Source organism: Panicum virgatum, chromosome 3N (genome assembly GCF_016808335.1).
Source record: "Panicum virgatum strain AP13 chromosome 3N, P.virgatum_v5, whole genome shotgun sequence".
Lineage (NCBI taxonomy): Eukaryota > Viridiplantae > Streptophyta > Magnoliopsida > Poales > Poaceae > Panicum > Panicum virgatum.
In genome coordinates, this window is record NC_053147.1 from 12,065,565 (window position 1) to 12,080,341 (window position 14,777).

At 49.7% G+C, this 14,777-nt stretch overlaps 1 protein-coding gene and 1 pseudogene across 1 annotated transcript; both read right to left on the bottom strand.

Annotated features, from left to right (window-relative positions):
• Positions 1 to 362: 362 nt before the first annotated feature.
• On the bottom strand, positions 363 to 1,703 carry LOC120667548 (acyl transferase 15-like). The gene has a single exon (XM_039947603.1). The coding sequence runs from the start codon at positions 1,701 to 1,703 to the stop codon at positions 363 to 365; it is 1,341 nt and encodes a 446-aa protein (XP_039803537.1).
• An 878-nt stretch (positions 1,704 to 2,581) lies between these two features.
• On the bottom strand, positions 2,582 to 13,496 carry LOC120664319 (annotated as a pseudogene).
• Positions 13,497 to 14,777: the final 1,281 nt, after the last annotated feature.

Below are 14,777 nucleotides of genomic sequence, written 5' to 3' on the forward strand. Positions count from 1 at the left end.
ACATGCATCTATTTGCATTGCAATTTATTAGACCAAAGTGATACAACCATACAAGTTGTTGTATTGCATATGCAATTTACTAAAAAAAAATCACGTGTCTACATTTGATATTTGGATGAAGTGAATCTGGATAGGGGTCAATTATCCAAGTGCCAATAAAGTCGAGAAGTGGCATTAGGAAATTAGTTTATTGACTACTGAAAGACGACGATAAGCAAACACAATCATCATTTAACAAAATACAACTAGGTCTCTACTCTTGTGACACGTCGGACTTGCCACTCGAATCGTTCTGGCAACAAGCCAAAGCAGTTGCAACTGACAGCTGCACAGGGACCAGGTTCTTTCTTCAGTAGCAGTCATCAGATGAACTTGGCCAACTCCCCAAGGAAGGCGTCCACGTGCTCCTCCCTGACGCAGCGCGCCAACACGTTGGCGCCGTCCTTCCTCCATGGCAGGCACGCGACGCAGTGCGGCACCGGCATCCTGTCCATCCGGCACATCACCCTCGCCGGCCTCCCGCCGCCGAAGTCCACCGCGTCGGCGCCGAGGTTCCGCCAGCTCGTCACGTCGAAGGCGTTGTACCCGAACATCACGTCGACCTGCTCCGCGGACAGACCACCTCCCTCCTGCTGCTTGTGCTTGCCACCGCGACCTTCTTCGTCACCGGCGGCGGCGCTGTTCCGCTTGAACTGGTGCGGGATCGGCTGCTTGGCGCGCTTGATCAGCCTGATCACGTCGTTGATGTCGCCGTTCGCCACCTCCCCGCTCGTCGGGACGGCCAGCGCCGACGTGATGCAGTTGCCGTAGTAGCCGTGCTTGGCGCCGGCGTGCTTGCGCACGTTGGCGGCGAAGATGAGAGGCGCGGGGGTCGAGGGGTCGTCGGGCATGACCGCGCGCGTGCGGCACTGCCAGAGGACGGCCATGACCGCCTCGAAGACGGTGCACGGGCCGTCGGCGGGGGCGGCGGCGGCGTGGGCGGCGAATCCGGCTTTGATGCGGTCGACGCACCTGGAGGGGATGGTGATGTCGAGGTACGCGAAGTCCCGCGGCTCGAGCACGACCAGCGCCTTCTCCATTGCGGCGACCAGCGGCGGCAGCTCCGGGAGGGAGTCGTCGCCGCAGCTGACGGGCAGGACGGACGGGCGGGGCAGGCCCCGCGCGAGCTCGCCGACGGCCCGCATGAACTGCGCGAACCCCGTGCCGTCGGCGACGGCGTGGTTCCGCGTGACCGCGACGACGAACCCGCCGCAGGCGAACTCCGTGACCTGCACGAGCAGCAGCGGGTCCGAGGGGCGGAACCCCTCGGCGCCGAGGCCGACGGCGAGCTCGTCCAGCAGCGGCGCGCCGGTGGGCGGGTCGAGGAGCCCGGCGTCCGCCAGGGAGCGGTCGGCCGACGCGGCCACGAACGCCACGCCCTCGCCCGTGCAGGCGATGCGCAGCCGCCCGCCGCTGACGGCGACGACGCGGCCGGCCACCGGGAAGTAGTGGACCAGGGCGCGGGACAGCGCGGCCCGCACGGTCTCGGCGGGCCTGGGGATCGCGCGGTCGAAGACGTGGAACGACGTGACGGGGAAGAAGGCGAGGGCCCTGTCGAACGACGAGAGGTTGATGTGCTGCCCGGCCGCCTCCGCCGCCGCCGACGCGCTCGACGGGCCGACGAGCACCGGCGAGGACTTGGTGACCACGACGCTCCTCGCCATCGGCATGTCTCACTCACTGCCACTGGTCTGGTCTCGCGAAGCTGTTGACTCTCTCGCTCTCTCCGGTCTCTCTTCGCGAAGGGCGTGAGCTTTTTTTGGTTTTTACGGCGGCAGGTGGCCTGAGGTCAGATGCATTTACCAGTAGTCAGTAGAGTTGTGGAGCTGGCGACGCGGAGGGTTGGTTGACCAGCGGGGATGGGAAATTCAAACACGTCGTGGAGCCGTGTAGTGCTGCAGCGGATAGCTTTGTTTTAGCAAGTGTTGGACTAGCGGACGAACCCAGTGGCGGATTCTTTGTTAGATTTTTCTGTTGTTTGCACGCACATCGCCCTGTTTGTGTTTGGCGACTAAAAAAGTCGCCGGACTTTTTGGCTGATGCTTTGACGACACCCGGCAAGAGTCAGCGGGTGCGGGGTTGAAAATCCTGAGGAAATTTGTTTGGGTGGTGGAAGTTAAGGGCAGGTGACGGATCACTGGTATGGGCCAGTGACAGGACAAGGGCCTTCATCAAAAGTCAAAACAGATCCAAGGTTGGTGCGGCAGAGGTGGTAGGCGTGGGCCGGTGGGAGCCCAATGGCGGGGACGATCAGAGGATCTCTCTCACCCGAATGGAAGTTGACATTCCTCCACTCGCTACTCATAACTCAAAGTAGCTCAATGCTTATTGAGTCCATAACTAGGATTGAGTCTACGGATTCAACATACAAAATTCCTTTTGTTTTTGTTTTGTTCTCTTTCTTCCTGCTAGAGTATGCAAATATTATAATGTAAAATCCTGGAACAGTTGCGCAATAGTTTTGGGCATATTTTTTTTAGTTTGGAAGAGTATTTGGAAATGGGTAGGTATCTGCATCGATGCCACATCAAATCTCGAGATGTTAAATATAACTCGCTATCATGTAAACATAATTTGAGTTACCATTGATATAACAACAGTTCAGTGTTGGTGTCATCGATGCAAAATTGGGGTGCCCCACAAAATCTCATGCAGGGCAATGTCCTATAACTCTTTAGAAACCACTAAGAGTTTTACAACAAAATCTTTTTCGCCAAGCAAAGCGATCAAATCTCTTCCTCTCCAGAAGGCGAGTAGATCACTTGGGCCCAGCTTTTCCATAGGAGTCCTTTAGGGTAACCGTTCTGTTAAACACCAGCCGCTCAAGCGTCGAGTCTGAATCCACAGCGAAGTAACCTGTAACCACGCAACAAGGTGGTAAGAAACTAAGACAAATGATTCCTTTATCCAAAGTGGTAACCTTCGCCGCCCTGCGAAGAGCGCTCTAGTACCTGAACCTGGCAACAAGTGCTACGGCCTTTAGGGGGTCCGGAGCACCCGCTCGCGACATGATCACGCCAACACAGCCAAGTTGCGCCAGAACACTTCACGATAATGGCCCCACCTGCGGGTTCGTACCTCCCCTGAGGTGGGCCCGGGGGCCACTGTCGGTACCTCTGGACTAGGGTACCCCCTCTTGCTGTGTCAAGACTCGCGTAGTTATCCGTAACTACGCCTTAAGAGGCTGAGCAGCCGGACCCCTGGGGTCCGGCTCCATCTCACCAGACCAACGGTCCCGGACCCGCTTCCCGCTCGGGGACGGGTCCGGTGTCACCATGTGTCCTAGAGGTGTTGTTGTGTCTAGGCGAGAGCCTCGTAGTTATCCTTGACCACGCGCTGACGGCCTGAGTAGACAGGCCCTCGCGGTCCGAGGCCCTTCTCACCCGGTCAACGCCACGGACCCGTCCCTTGCTAGGGAAGGGTCCGGTGACGCCACGTGTTCCGGAGAAGGAAACGCTCAGCCAAAACAGCCGGGGGCCCCGGACCCCCACGGGGTCCCGAACCCCCATATACTATCCAGACCCCTCAGCAGGGAGGGAACAGAAGCCCCGCCTGGGGGGTCCGAAGCCGCCACGTATTCGCAGGCGCAGGCACGCGCGCGGCTGCGAGGCTTCCTCGGGAAGACTCGCCCACCTACCGCATTCAATGTGGGAGGCGTTAAGTGCGCTCTACCACAGCAGAGCCCGATGTGACTTTTGCCAGGCTATACTGTTGATCGCTCGTTACCGAGGCATACAGTGCAGCCGCTGGCGCCACCCACGCCACGCACGTCAGTCTGCAACGCCAGTTAGACACGACAGCTCGGCGACGGAGTATCATAACGCCTACGCGGTAGACCCAATAGTCTACGCTGCAACCTACACCGCCTCAACGGGTACCTCACCGATGGGACAGGTGAAGACCCCCCTCGGTCAGAGAGTCTACAGGGCGATAAAGCGTATCCGGCAAGAGATTCACAAAGCATTGTTAATGTCTTTTTCGTGGTATACTATACATCCTCGTTGGGCCCACTTGTCGGGGTCCAACACCTGTGTACGCGCCTCCCTTGTGCTATAAAAGGGAGACGCCCGTTAGAGAAGGACTCAAGTCCGAGAAAAGTCCAAGAAAAGTCCAGGAAAAGACTTGGAGGCAGAGGATAGACTCATCCACAGACACGAGATCAATACAACTCTCAGTGGACGTAGGGTATTACGCTCCGGCGACCCGAACCACTCTAAATCCTCGAGTGATCTTGTGTTCTTGCTTCATGAGAATATCTGAGTAATCGCTTGCACTTCCCCGAATAACCATCCTCTGGGATTAGGCGGGTGCACTACGCCACCCGGCTGTGGCCCTCCTTCTAGAGCCACGACATATGGCGCTGTCCGTGGGGATCGCACAAGCGTTGGCCAGATCTTCGCTCACCTCCTGGCTTATGAGGTTGAGCTCATCCTCTGCAACGACGACGAGAAGATGAAGAGTGGCACGGCGTCACCTACGCCGCATGCCCTGACAACGAGGCAGCAGTGTCCTCGGTGCGGTGGCGCACGGTAGCGGCGCCTGCTGTGCATCGCCACTACGACACCTCAGAGCCGGCACGGTGGCGCGCAGGGGCGACGCTTGCTACGCGTCACCCTGCGACACCTTAGCGTCGGCTCAAGGTTTTCTCTCAAGCAACCACCGGGGGTCCACTGCGGCGGCACGGCGTCGGCTCAAGGTTTCCTCTCAAAATGGAGCCTGGAGCCGACAGCTGTGGCTCGGGAAGGATGTCTGACGCATTCTCCCTCGCCTGGCTCAAGCCTCCCTTGGAGCTGCTGTAGACAGGCGTCGACCTCCACCGCAAGGTGCGGGGGCCCTGTGCCAGCACCAAGGTGGAGCCTTACGGGGCGACGGCTGTAGGTTACCACTAGATACGATTGAGTGTGTTTCTCCTTTGTAATGATGTGGTGCCTACGTGTGGCCCAGAGCGGTAAAGGTCCGCCCTTGTAAACTCGACCTCTGACTTCATCACACAAACAGGCGACACCAGCAAGTGGTCCAGAGTGGTAGAGGTCCGCCCTCGTAATCCCGACCTCTGATGTACACCACGAATCAAGTAATAAAGGAGATTTGCCTTCTCAGTACTATCTTTACATTAACTTAATAGCACTTGTCTGTTCAGTTTGCAAGTTTCCTTCTCCCGAACGGAGTTTTTTCTTTTGTTGCTAACGATCCAAATTGAGCTGTTGGCTTGTGGTCAGGTTGGGACACCCCTTCTAGCTGGAAGGCGGTCCAAACTCCTAGGGACCTACTCCGGAGAAGTGGTGCTTGTATCCTGGGGTGGAGAAGTTCTGCGTAGCCGCTTAGCCTGGTAATGTACCCTAAGCCTACGCATTTCACTGCCCTATTACGAGTACCCTAGTGTCCGAAGCTGCCGTACCTAGGGGTCCGGACTCCTTTCTAGTGTAAGGCGTGGTTTCCTAATGCCCCACCGCGAGGTCCGGTAACATATCTCGGTGGATCGATGGCAACAGCTCACGGTCGCCTGGAGCCGGGTCCGGGGAAGTGGTGCTTGCTCGCTGGGCGGTTCGAGGTCCGTGCAACCGCTTAGCTTGGTTCCGTACCCTAAGCCTGTACCTTTGCCGCCCTGCGAAGAGCGCTCTAGTACCTGAACCTGGCAACAATTGCTACGGCCTTTAGGGGGTCCGGAGCACCCGCTCGCGACATGAGCACGCCAACACATCCAAGTTGCGCCAGAACACTTCACGATAATGGCCACACCTACGGGTTTGTAAGCATATAGGCCCTCTAGGTATGTTTCGGTGATTAATGACAACCATTATTGTGACTAATTATTTTGTGCAGCTTAATGAATCATTATTGCTCATTTGGTCATATGTTAAAGAGCCCCCTAAATTTCATTATACAAAAAGGCGATCTCGGTTTTAAGTCAAATATATATCAAGACTAAGGATCTGTCTAGTCCTAAGTGTCGTAAGGTTGAGAAGGACACTTAGGTTAGTATAGGTTTTATAGTTTTGTAGAGGTCGCACTATAAAGAGGGGTTAAGGCTAAGTAACTCGAGCATAAACATGGTCAATCAAAAATGGATGTACACTATGGTCACTCAGGTTCCTAGAAGTTCAAATAAGTGGTTTTCAATTTGTATCTCAAGAATATTTGGATTTCATTCAAGACTCAAATCAGAAAAGGCAAAATCAGAAAAAGTCTATACACCGGTTTAACCGACGACTCCATTTTTCTATATGTCGGTTAAACGCAGTTATCAGAGTCTGGACAAGTATATACATCGGTTAAACCGACGATATGAAAATTAACGTCGGTGCAGTTGTCCAGAAGGTTGGTTTTCCAGGGTGTTTCAAGGTTATATACACCGGTTAAACCGACGATATTTGAAATTAACGTCGGTGCATTTGTCCAGTGAGTTGGTTTTTCCAGGGATTTCAGAAGTTAAACTCACCGGTTAAACCGACGAAGGATTTGAGTTAACGTCGGTGCAGTTGTCCAGAGAGTTGAGTTTTCAGTTGATCAGTGGACAACTACACTCACCGGTTAAACCAATGATACGTCGATTAATCTGCCCAAGTTGTAACGGCTAGTTTTCCAAATGGGCAGTTTACATTCATCGGTTAAACCGACGTTGACTATTGGAGGGCCGTCGAATTAACCGGCGTTAAGTACTTTTCTGACAGCTTTTCTCCAACGGCTCTATTCGTGTGAGCTGCCTATGTATACCCCTCCAATGGGTCATTTTGCTCTCTCTTGACACCAGGCAACATTCATACACTCATACTATTGTTGAGAGCACCTTGAGCTTCATCTTCCACACATTTGTTCATTCAATCATTCAAGAAGCAAGGCTAAGGACTTGAGTAGAGAGAAGCTTGTGTGCATCCGTTCTTGGTGATCGGTTCTTACTCAAGTGAATGCCCTAGCTTGTTACTCTTGTTGATTGGCAGCACCTAGGCGATCTTGGTGATTGAAGGTGTTTTTTCTGGAGCTTGCCAAGGATTGTGGGAGCCCGAAGAAGGTTGTACGTGGCTTGAGCTCCACCACGCCGGGATGGTGAACGGAGACTCTTAGTGAGCGCCCACGTCTCGGTAACATGGGAGGTGACAAGACTCTTAGTGAGTGTCACAACGTGGATTAGGGGTGTGTGCCAACACATCGATACCACAGGAAAAAAATCCAGTTGTCTCTTGCCCACTCTTTACTTTCAAGCACTTACTTTCATGCAATTATTCATGTGCTTGACCTTAGAGATCATAACTTAGCTCTACCTTACTTAGTTTTATATCTAGTTGTAGTTGTATTCTTTATAGCTTGTGTAGTTTGCTTAGTTAGCCGGTTGGTGAATTGAGCCTTATTAGTATTGCATAGGTTAAGGTTGCTTTATCTTGTCTTAGAAATTTGAAAAAGACCCAATTCACCCCCCTCTTGGTCCATCGATCCTTACAGGGTTCGTACCTCCCCCGAGGTGGGCCCGGGGGCCACCGTCGATACCTCTGGACTAGGGTACTCCCTCTTGCTGTGTCAAGACTCGCGTAGTTATCCGTAACTACGCCCTAAGAGGCTGAGCAGCCGGACCCCTGGGGTCCGGCTCCGTCTCAACAGACCAACGGTCCCGGACCCGCTTCCCGCTCGGGGACGGGTCCGGTGTCACCATGTGTCCTAGAGGTGTTGATGTGTCTAGGCGAGAGCCTCGTAGTTATCCTTGACTACACGCTGACGGCCTGAGCAGCCAGGCCCTCGCGGTCCGAGGCCCTTCTCACCCGGTCAACGGCCCCGGACCCGTCCCTTGCTAGGGAAGGGTCCGGTGACGCCACGTGTTCCGGAGAAGGGAACGCTCAGCCAAAACAGCAGGGGCCCCGGACCCCCCCCCACGGGGTCCCGGATCCCCATATACTATCCGGACCCCTCAGTGGGGAGAGAACAGACGCCCCGCCTGGGGGGGTCCGGAGCCGTCACGTATTCGCAGGCGCAGGCACGGGCGCGGCTGCGAGGCTTCCTCGGGAAGACTTACCCACCTACCGCATTCAATGCGGGAGGCGTTAAGTGCGCTCTACCACAGCAGAGCCCGAGGTGACTTTTACCAGGCTATACTGTTGATCGCGCGTTACCGAGACGCACAATGCAGCCGCTGGCGCCACCCACGCCACGCGCGTCAGTCTGCAACGCCAGTTAGACACGACAGATCGGCGATGGAGTATCATAACGCCTACGCGGTAGACCCAACAGTCTACGCCGCAACCTACACCGCCTCAACGGGCACCTCGCCGATGGGACAGGTGAAGACCTCCCTCAGTCAGAGAGTCTACAGGGCGATAAAGCGTATCCGGCAAGAGATTCACAAAGCACTGTTAATGTCTTTTTCATGGTATACTATACATCCTCGTTGGGCCCACCTGTCGGGGTCCAACACCTGTGTACGCGCCTCCCTTGCGCAGTTGCGCTATAAAAGGGAGACGCCCGTTAGAGAAGGACTCAAGTCCAAGAAAAGTCCAGGAAAAGACTTGGAGGCAAAGGATAGACTCATCCACAGACACGAGAGCAATACAACTCTCAGTGGACGTAGGGTATTACGCTCCGGCGGCCCGAACCACTCTAAATGCTCGAGTGATCTTGTGTTCTTGCTTCTTGAAAAGATCTGAGTAATCGCTTGCACTTCCCCGAGTAACCATCCTCTAGGATTAGGCGGGTGCACTACGCCACCCGGCTGTGGCCCTCCTTCTAGAGCCACGACAAATGTCTATCCATTCAATTAGCAACACACGTCAAGTGACTAGGCATGAAGTAGGTGAACCATTTAGATGCTTGCAAATATATTACCTCAGCATCACTGATTTACCAGGAGCAAGCACATAGAAATCTTTCGAATCCTTTGGGCGGAAATCAGATTGCTCAATGTAGACAGTTCTTGAGAATGGAACCTAGGAAAGTTGGGATAGACATCACAGGTAATAGCAGAATGATATCATTTCATCACCACCAAAAAAAATCCAATCTTTTTTTCTAAGAAAGATATCATATAACATGTGAAAATTAAGAAGCACCTTGTAGTGGGCTGAAGCATCATCATCGGAGGCATTAGGCCACATTTTGGCATCAAGGTTAATTATTGTTCCATGATCTAAATTAGTTATAACAACCTTTATTGACCAAAATAAAAAAAATTAGTTCATCAGTTAAGCGATTAATAAAGTAAGGAAAAAGAATTTGGAAAATAGTTTAATGGAGAACCTTAAGAGGATGCAAAACGACAAAAGCTCGAGGGGCTACTTTGTTAAGCTCTTCTCTAATATGGTATTCAAGGCGTTCAATGCGAATTAAGCAGTTGTCACTGCCATGAAAAATAAATTTAGTGGTATCAGTAATATAAAAACCAGAGAAGATTTTCCTGAGATTGGTATAGAAAGGGAGCACTTTGTTTGACGACTTTGTGCTCTAGGGGCATATATGCAGCCATTTTCTACCCAACCAAAGTGCATTCGGATATGTGATTCACTTTGTTTCCCTAACAATGGTGTATATAGCAAAATAGGTGGACAATACTTTTACGAATCTATGTAAAACATTTCTCAACTTACCTTCTTGTTATTCCCATCCCACGAATGAAAGAGTTAATCGCTGTTGATGATACTCCTCTCCTTCTAAGCCCTGCTAGTGTCAACAGTCAAGGATCATCCCATTCCCACCCATCTACCCATTTGTTTGTGACAAGTCGATTCAACTGCAAGACAGAGGATGTAACATCTAATTATATAATAGAACAAACTCCACAAATAGAAATTGCATCCACAAGTTTCAGTGGTATACCTTTCTTTTGGACATAACATTGTTTGATATGTTTAGCCTCGAATATTCCCAGACATGTGGCTGGTACTGGCCCAAGGCTACAAGCAGCCAATAGTATGATGGACGACGTACGTCAAATTCTAGAGTGCACAGCTGACAATATCTAATAGTTAGATTAGTTGATGACAATTTAGGGGCCAAACAACCGGAAAGCAATAATTAGACATTACCGAGTGTGTAATGTTCTCAAGAGAATCTACCAAACAATGGGCATAGTCATAGCTTGGGTAGATGAACCACTTGTCTCCAGCATGCGGATGAGGTGTGAACTGCATGTACATTAACAAAGATTATAATCCTACACTTGAGAAAAATAAAGACAGTTATGTCAGATCAATTACCTTTATTCTATATGCTATTAAGTCAGCCATGTTCTTGTTGTCATTCTGCATGTCCTGCTTCATCCGAAGAGTAGCGTTTCCCTCAGCAATCAACCCACGTCTCATATCTTCAAATAACCTCAGTGACTCTTCAATGGGCCTATCTCTCCACGGATTATTCATCTTCTTTTCTCTGTACTCCTTAATTTCTTCTGGGGCCTGCAAGCATCACTCAATATCAACATGCTTCATATTTCTTGTTATCAAAACACACCTATACGTGAAATTCTAGCTTCTTTGATCCAAACAAGCACGCCCAAAGAAAGCAAACCTGGTGATCGACATAGGCTAGTCCCTTCTGTATCAAACAAATAGCAAGTTCATATAAATCTTGGAAATAGTCACTTGTATATGTAACTTTGTAAGGTTCCCAGCCCATCCATGTGACAATTTCTTGAATATGGTCTATGTATTCTTTCTTCTCGGCCTCCGGGTTAGTATCATCAAACCTGTTGCACTGATATCATATGAGCATGTTTTTCAATGTAAAAGTGCATGAAAGAAAATAACACAATCAAGAGGAAAGTCTGTAAGTATTTGTGACAGAAAAGTAAACATCCTAGATCAATTAAAATTCCTTCATACCTAAGGTAACAGTGGCCATTGCGCTCTTTAGCAAGTCCAAAATCAATGAACATAGCCTGTATATGAGAAAGCATGTAAGCATCATTTCAAATTTCATGAAACTCATATTAGAGTAATGATCACTTCATTGTAGGGGATTATCAGAACCTTGGCATGACCAATATGAAGGTATCCATTAGGCTCTGGGGGAAAGCGGGTCATCACTTTTCCTCCAGTTACTTTAAGATGTTCCTTTAAAATACTCTTTTTGTTGTGAGCTCTCCATATATTTCCATCACTGAAAAATATTTCTGTATGGACCTAAATCACCAAAATAGTCAAGATTATTTCATTTAAGTTTTCCATAGTAGGATGAATATGATGGCATCTCATGCAGTTCATGCCTTCACGGTACCTTGAAGTTTTCTTCTGGTTGAGGAAATATGGAGTAGGGATTTAGTTCCTCCTCAGAAGGTGGAGCAGCAACAGTTTTTTCCTCCTGATGATCATTGAAAACCATACTGACTGACATGATAATTAGATAACCCTATCTTAAACTTGAAAGAATTGCTAACAAACCTCAACTTTGGTAGGCTTCTCCTTTTTCTTTTTCATCGGCTTAGCATTATCTGCTTCTGTCTTTGGACCTAAAATCTCCACAAGCCTTTTCTCAATTTCCTCCTGTAGCATAACCAAGTTGTAGTAACTAAGTGCGAGCCATATGGCCAAGTTCATAACATGTAAAAATATGGGGGGAAATTCAACAGCTTCAGCTATTTAGTAACCTTGACCAACTTAGCATCACCTCAGGGGTGCCTCTTCCTAACTTGTCCACATAAGCTACCAACTGAAAAAGAAAAAAACAGGAACAGATAACGTTCAACTCTTAGAGTCCATGTCAAAAGAAAAAAGGTGAAACAACAACAATGAATGAAGTAAAAGAAGGTGAGCTGGAACGCAAACCATTTATACGATATCGCTGTTCCACTATGGCTTCCATATTTTCATTAAGAACATCAGAGACTGCTGACTGAATCTCTTCAAATGAAACAACTACCCCTGCAAGAAAAGGAAATATTGTGGACTAGCGAGCATAACATCGAATCAAAATGGACAATGGGAGAGTACACTTTTAGCAATTAAATAGCTGATATCTTAAAGTATATTGATTTTACTTGATTATCAAAGTGCAAACTAGGCTGTGAGTTGTCACTGATTCTTGTAACGACAAATGCTGCACTAAACAAGCACTTAATATAAAGAGAAAATTCCCTATTTGACACTCCCAAAACTGTTAATTCCTTTCTTGGCCCTCGAAAGCTGAATATTCCCTATTTGACACGCCTCCAAACTTTTCATTCCCAATATGACATTCCATCCATGTCAAGCACTAACAGTAAACCGGCTGAAACTTTGGAAAATCATAGTAAATCGTAGAAAAATCAGAAAAATGCAAACTAAAATTGGTTGGATTCCTTGTTATAAGGTCTACAACTTTCTTTACATGCTGATCTTCAGTTTCTTAATAGTTTTTGCTCTAGTTTAAATGTTAGTTTAAATAGCTACAAACTTTGAAAATACACAGTAAATTATAGAAAAATCATAAAAAGGAAATTTAAGATGTTTTGGAATCCTTGTGTGTAGATATATGAAGTAGATGTATAATCTTGTATGCTTATGTAGTGCATGCTAACAGACTTGGATGGAATGTCATATTGGGAATGAAAAGTTTGGAGTGTCAAATAGGGAATATTCAGCTTTCGAGGGCCAAGAAAGGAATTAGCAGTTTTGGGAGTGTCAAATAGGGAATTTTCTCTAATATAAATTATCAACAGCAAGAGCTTGTGGCTCCACACCTTTACAAATTTTAACTGCAGAAGTGACATGGATAAACTACATCTAAGAAAACATACCCACACCACAAGCCTCTTCAAGCTTGACCAGATCCAAGGAATCAGGACCCAAGGTAGAAAGAAACGACAGCGCAGCATCCAATTGCGCAGAGTTCTTGATCTGGAAATTGCATGGTTTGAGTTAAAACTCATCCAAGATTACAGCATCGCATAATCAAGGACTAAAGAACATCAGGGAAACAAAAGCACCTTTTCTGACAGAATGTACTTAATGAGATTGGGGCGGTGCACTAGTGCATTTGCCGGGTACTTCGTCGCAACCTATTCAATTGCATAACAGATTCACGGGCGTTGGCCAATTGCAATTCAAAAGGCATAACCGAAGATACATCTTCGATCACTCAATTCAACAGTGTGAAACTCTTACAGTGTAGAGGAGATTCCCCACAGATTTGTCGCACCCAGTAACAGGCTGCGGCACAAGCAACAGTTAGAACTGCGAATTAACCGCAGACGCAATGCTAGGGGCGTGATTTCTCTCCCATCGGATCGAATCGAAGAGAGAGGGACGAGCTGAGGCGGGTGGCGCATACCTCGGCGATGACGGCGGTGAGGTTGGCTGTGACCTTGTGATTGGCGAGGGCGTTCTCCGCCGTGCGCTGGTCCAGCCCGATGGCCAGAAACGACTCAAGCTGCGGCGGCGCTGCCACCCCCTTGTCTCCGTCGCTGGCGATCGCCATTTCGGCTGGATTGCGGCGCAGCTCCGACGAGACGCGCGAGGTGTCGGAGCGAGCGTGGGAGTCGGGCTGGGCATTCAGGAGGAACCGAACCTTCCTACTGAACTTCGGTTCTTAATAGGTACCGATTTTTTTAGAGGGGGTAACCGAGCAACTTCGATTTCGGGTAGTTCGATTCGATTCCGGTACTTACCAAAGGAACCGAAGTTTCAAGATGCATAAAAACAGCTCATTATAGCAAATTTTGACAGCACATCCTCTAATTTTAGCACCAATCCAAACATCAATTCAAACAAGCAACAGTAGCATTATAGTAGCAGCATTACATCAATTCAAACAAGCAAAAGCAACGGTAGCATTATAGTAGCAGCAAGCATTACAGTACTACACATAGATGTTTTTATTGTCTCAAATTCAAATGACCAACTCAGTAGCAAGCAATCAAGCATTACATAGAATATACAAGTTATCCTTTATGTTCCCATCAGGCCCGGCATGCATCTCTGTCCAATTACTCACCTCTTGCTGCAAATCCTCCTCAGACATCTAGCAAAAATATACAAATTATCAGTTATCACCACTACAAATCTCTAGTTCCCCAAATCTAAAATCAGTGAGGCACTTATATTGCAAGATGCAATTGATGTAGCCGTTGTGGACTTCAAGCAGGAGCTGGCCTCGCCGGGGCACTGGGGCGGGCACTGCCGCGCTGGCGGTCTTGTGGGGCCTGGCGTCGGCGGGCGCTCGCTCGGTCGCCGCCTGGGTCGGGTTGCTCGACGCTCGGTCGCCTGGTGATTCGCAGCCTCCAAGGCGCAGCGCAGGGTCTCGGTCCGGCCCGTCGCGGTGGGTGGCCCGTGGCCGACCACGGACGCCGGACGGGGGTTGGGGGCCCGGGAGGGAAGTCAGGTGGGGCGCCGCTGTCAGGGGTGTACGCCTGGCCGCCTGCGCTGCGCCTGGGAGGAGCTGGGGGGCCTTGGATGAGTCGCGTGCACGATGTTAGGGTTGGGAACTGGGAACGGATGATATTAGGGTTTTTAGTTGGGCCGAACTTACATTGGGCCTAATGGGCTGAATTTCGGTTCTTCGGTTCCTTAGATCATGGAACCGAACAGGAACCGAACTTCTTCGGTTCCGGTTCCTTCGGTATCGGTTCTCGGTAACTTCGGTTCGGTTCTCGGTTGTCGGGTTTTTTTTGCCTAGCCCGACATGGGAGGCGTGAGCTGAGACGAGGTGTGGCCTGGCTGCCTGGGGTATGGGGAATGGGGACAATAGAGGTTCCGGCGAGGAGTTGTGGGCCCACTTCAAGTGTAAAACCCTAGCCCTATTATGCGACAAGGTCCCTGTAAAAATGTATTTCAAAATAAGCTCCC

Excerpts from the sequence above, each read along its gene's own strand:
- LOC120667548 (XM_039947603.1), bottom strand. The coding sequence starts at position 1,703 with ATGGCGAGGAGCGTCGTGGTCACCAAGTCCTCGCCGGTGCTCGTCGGC.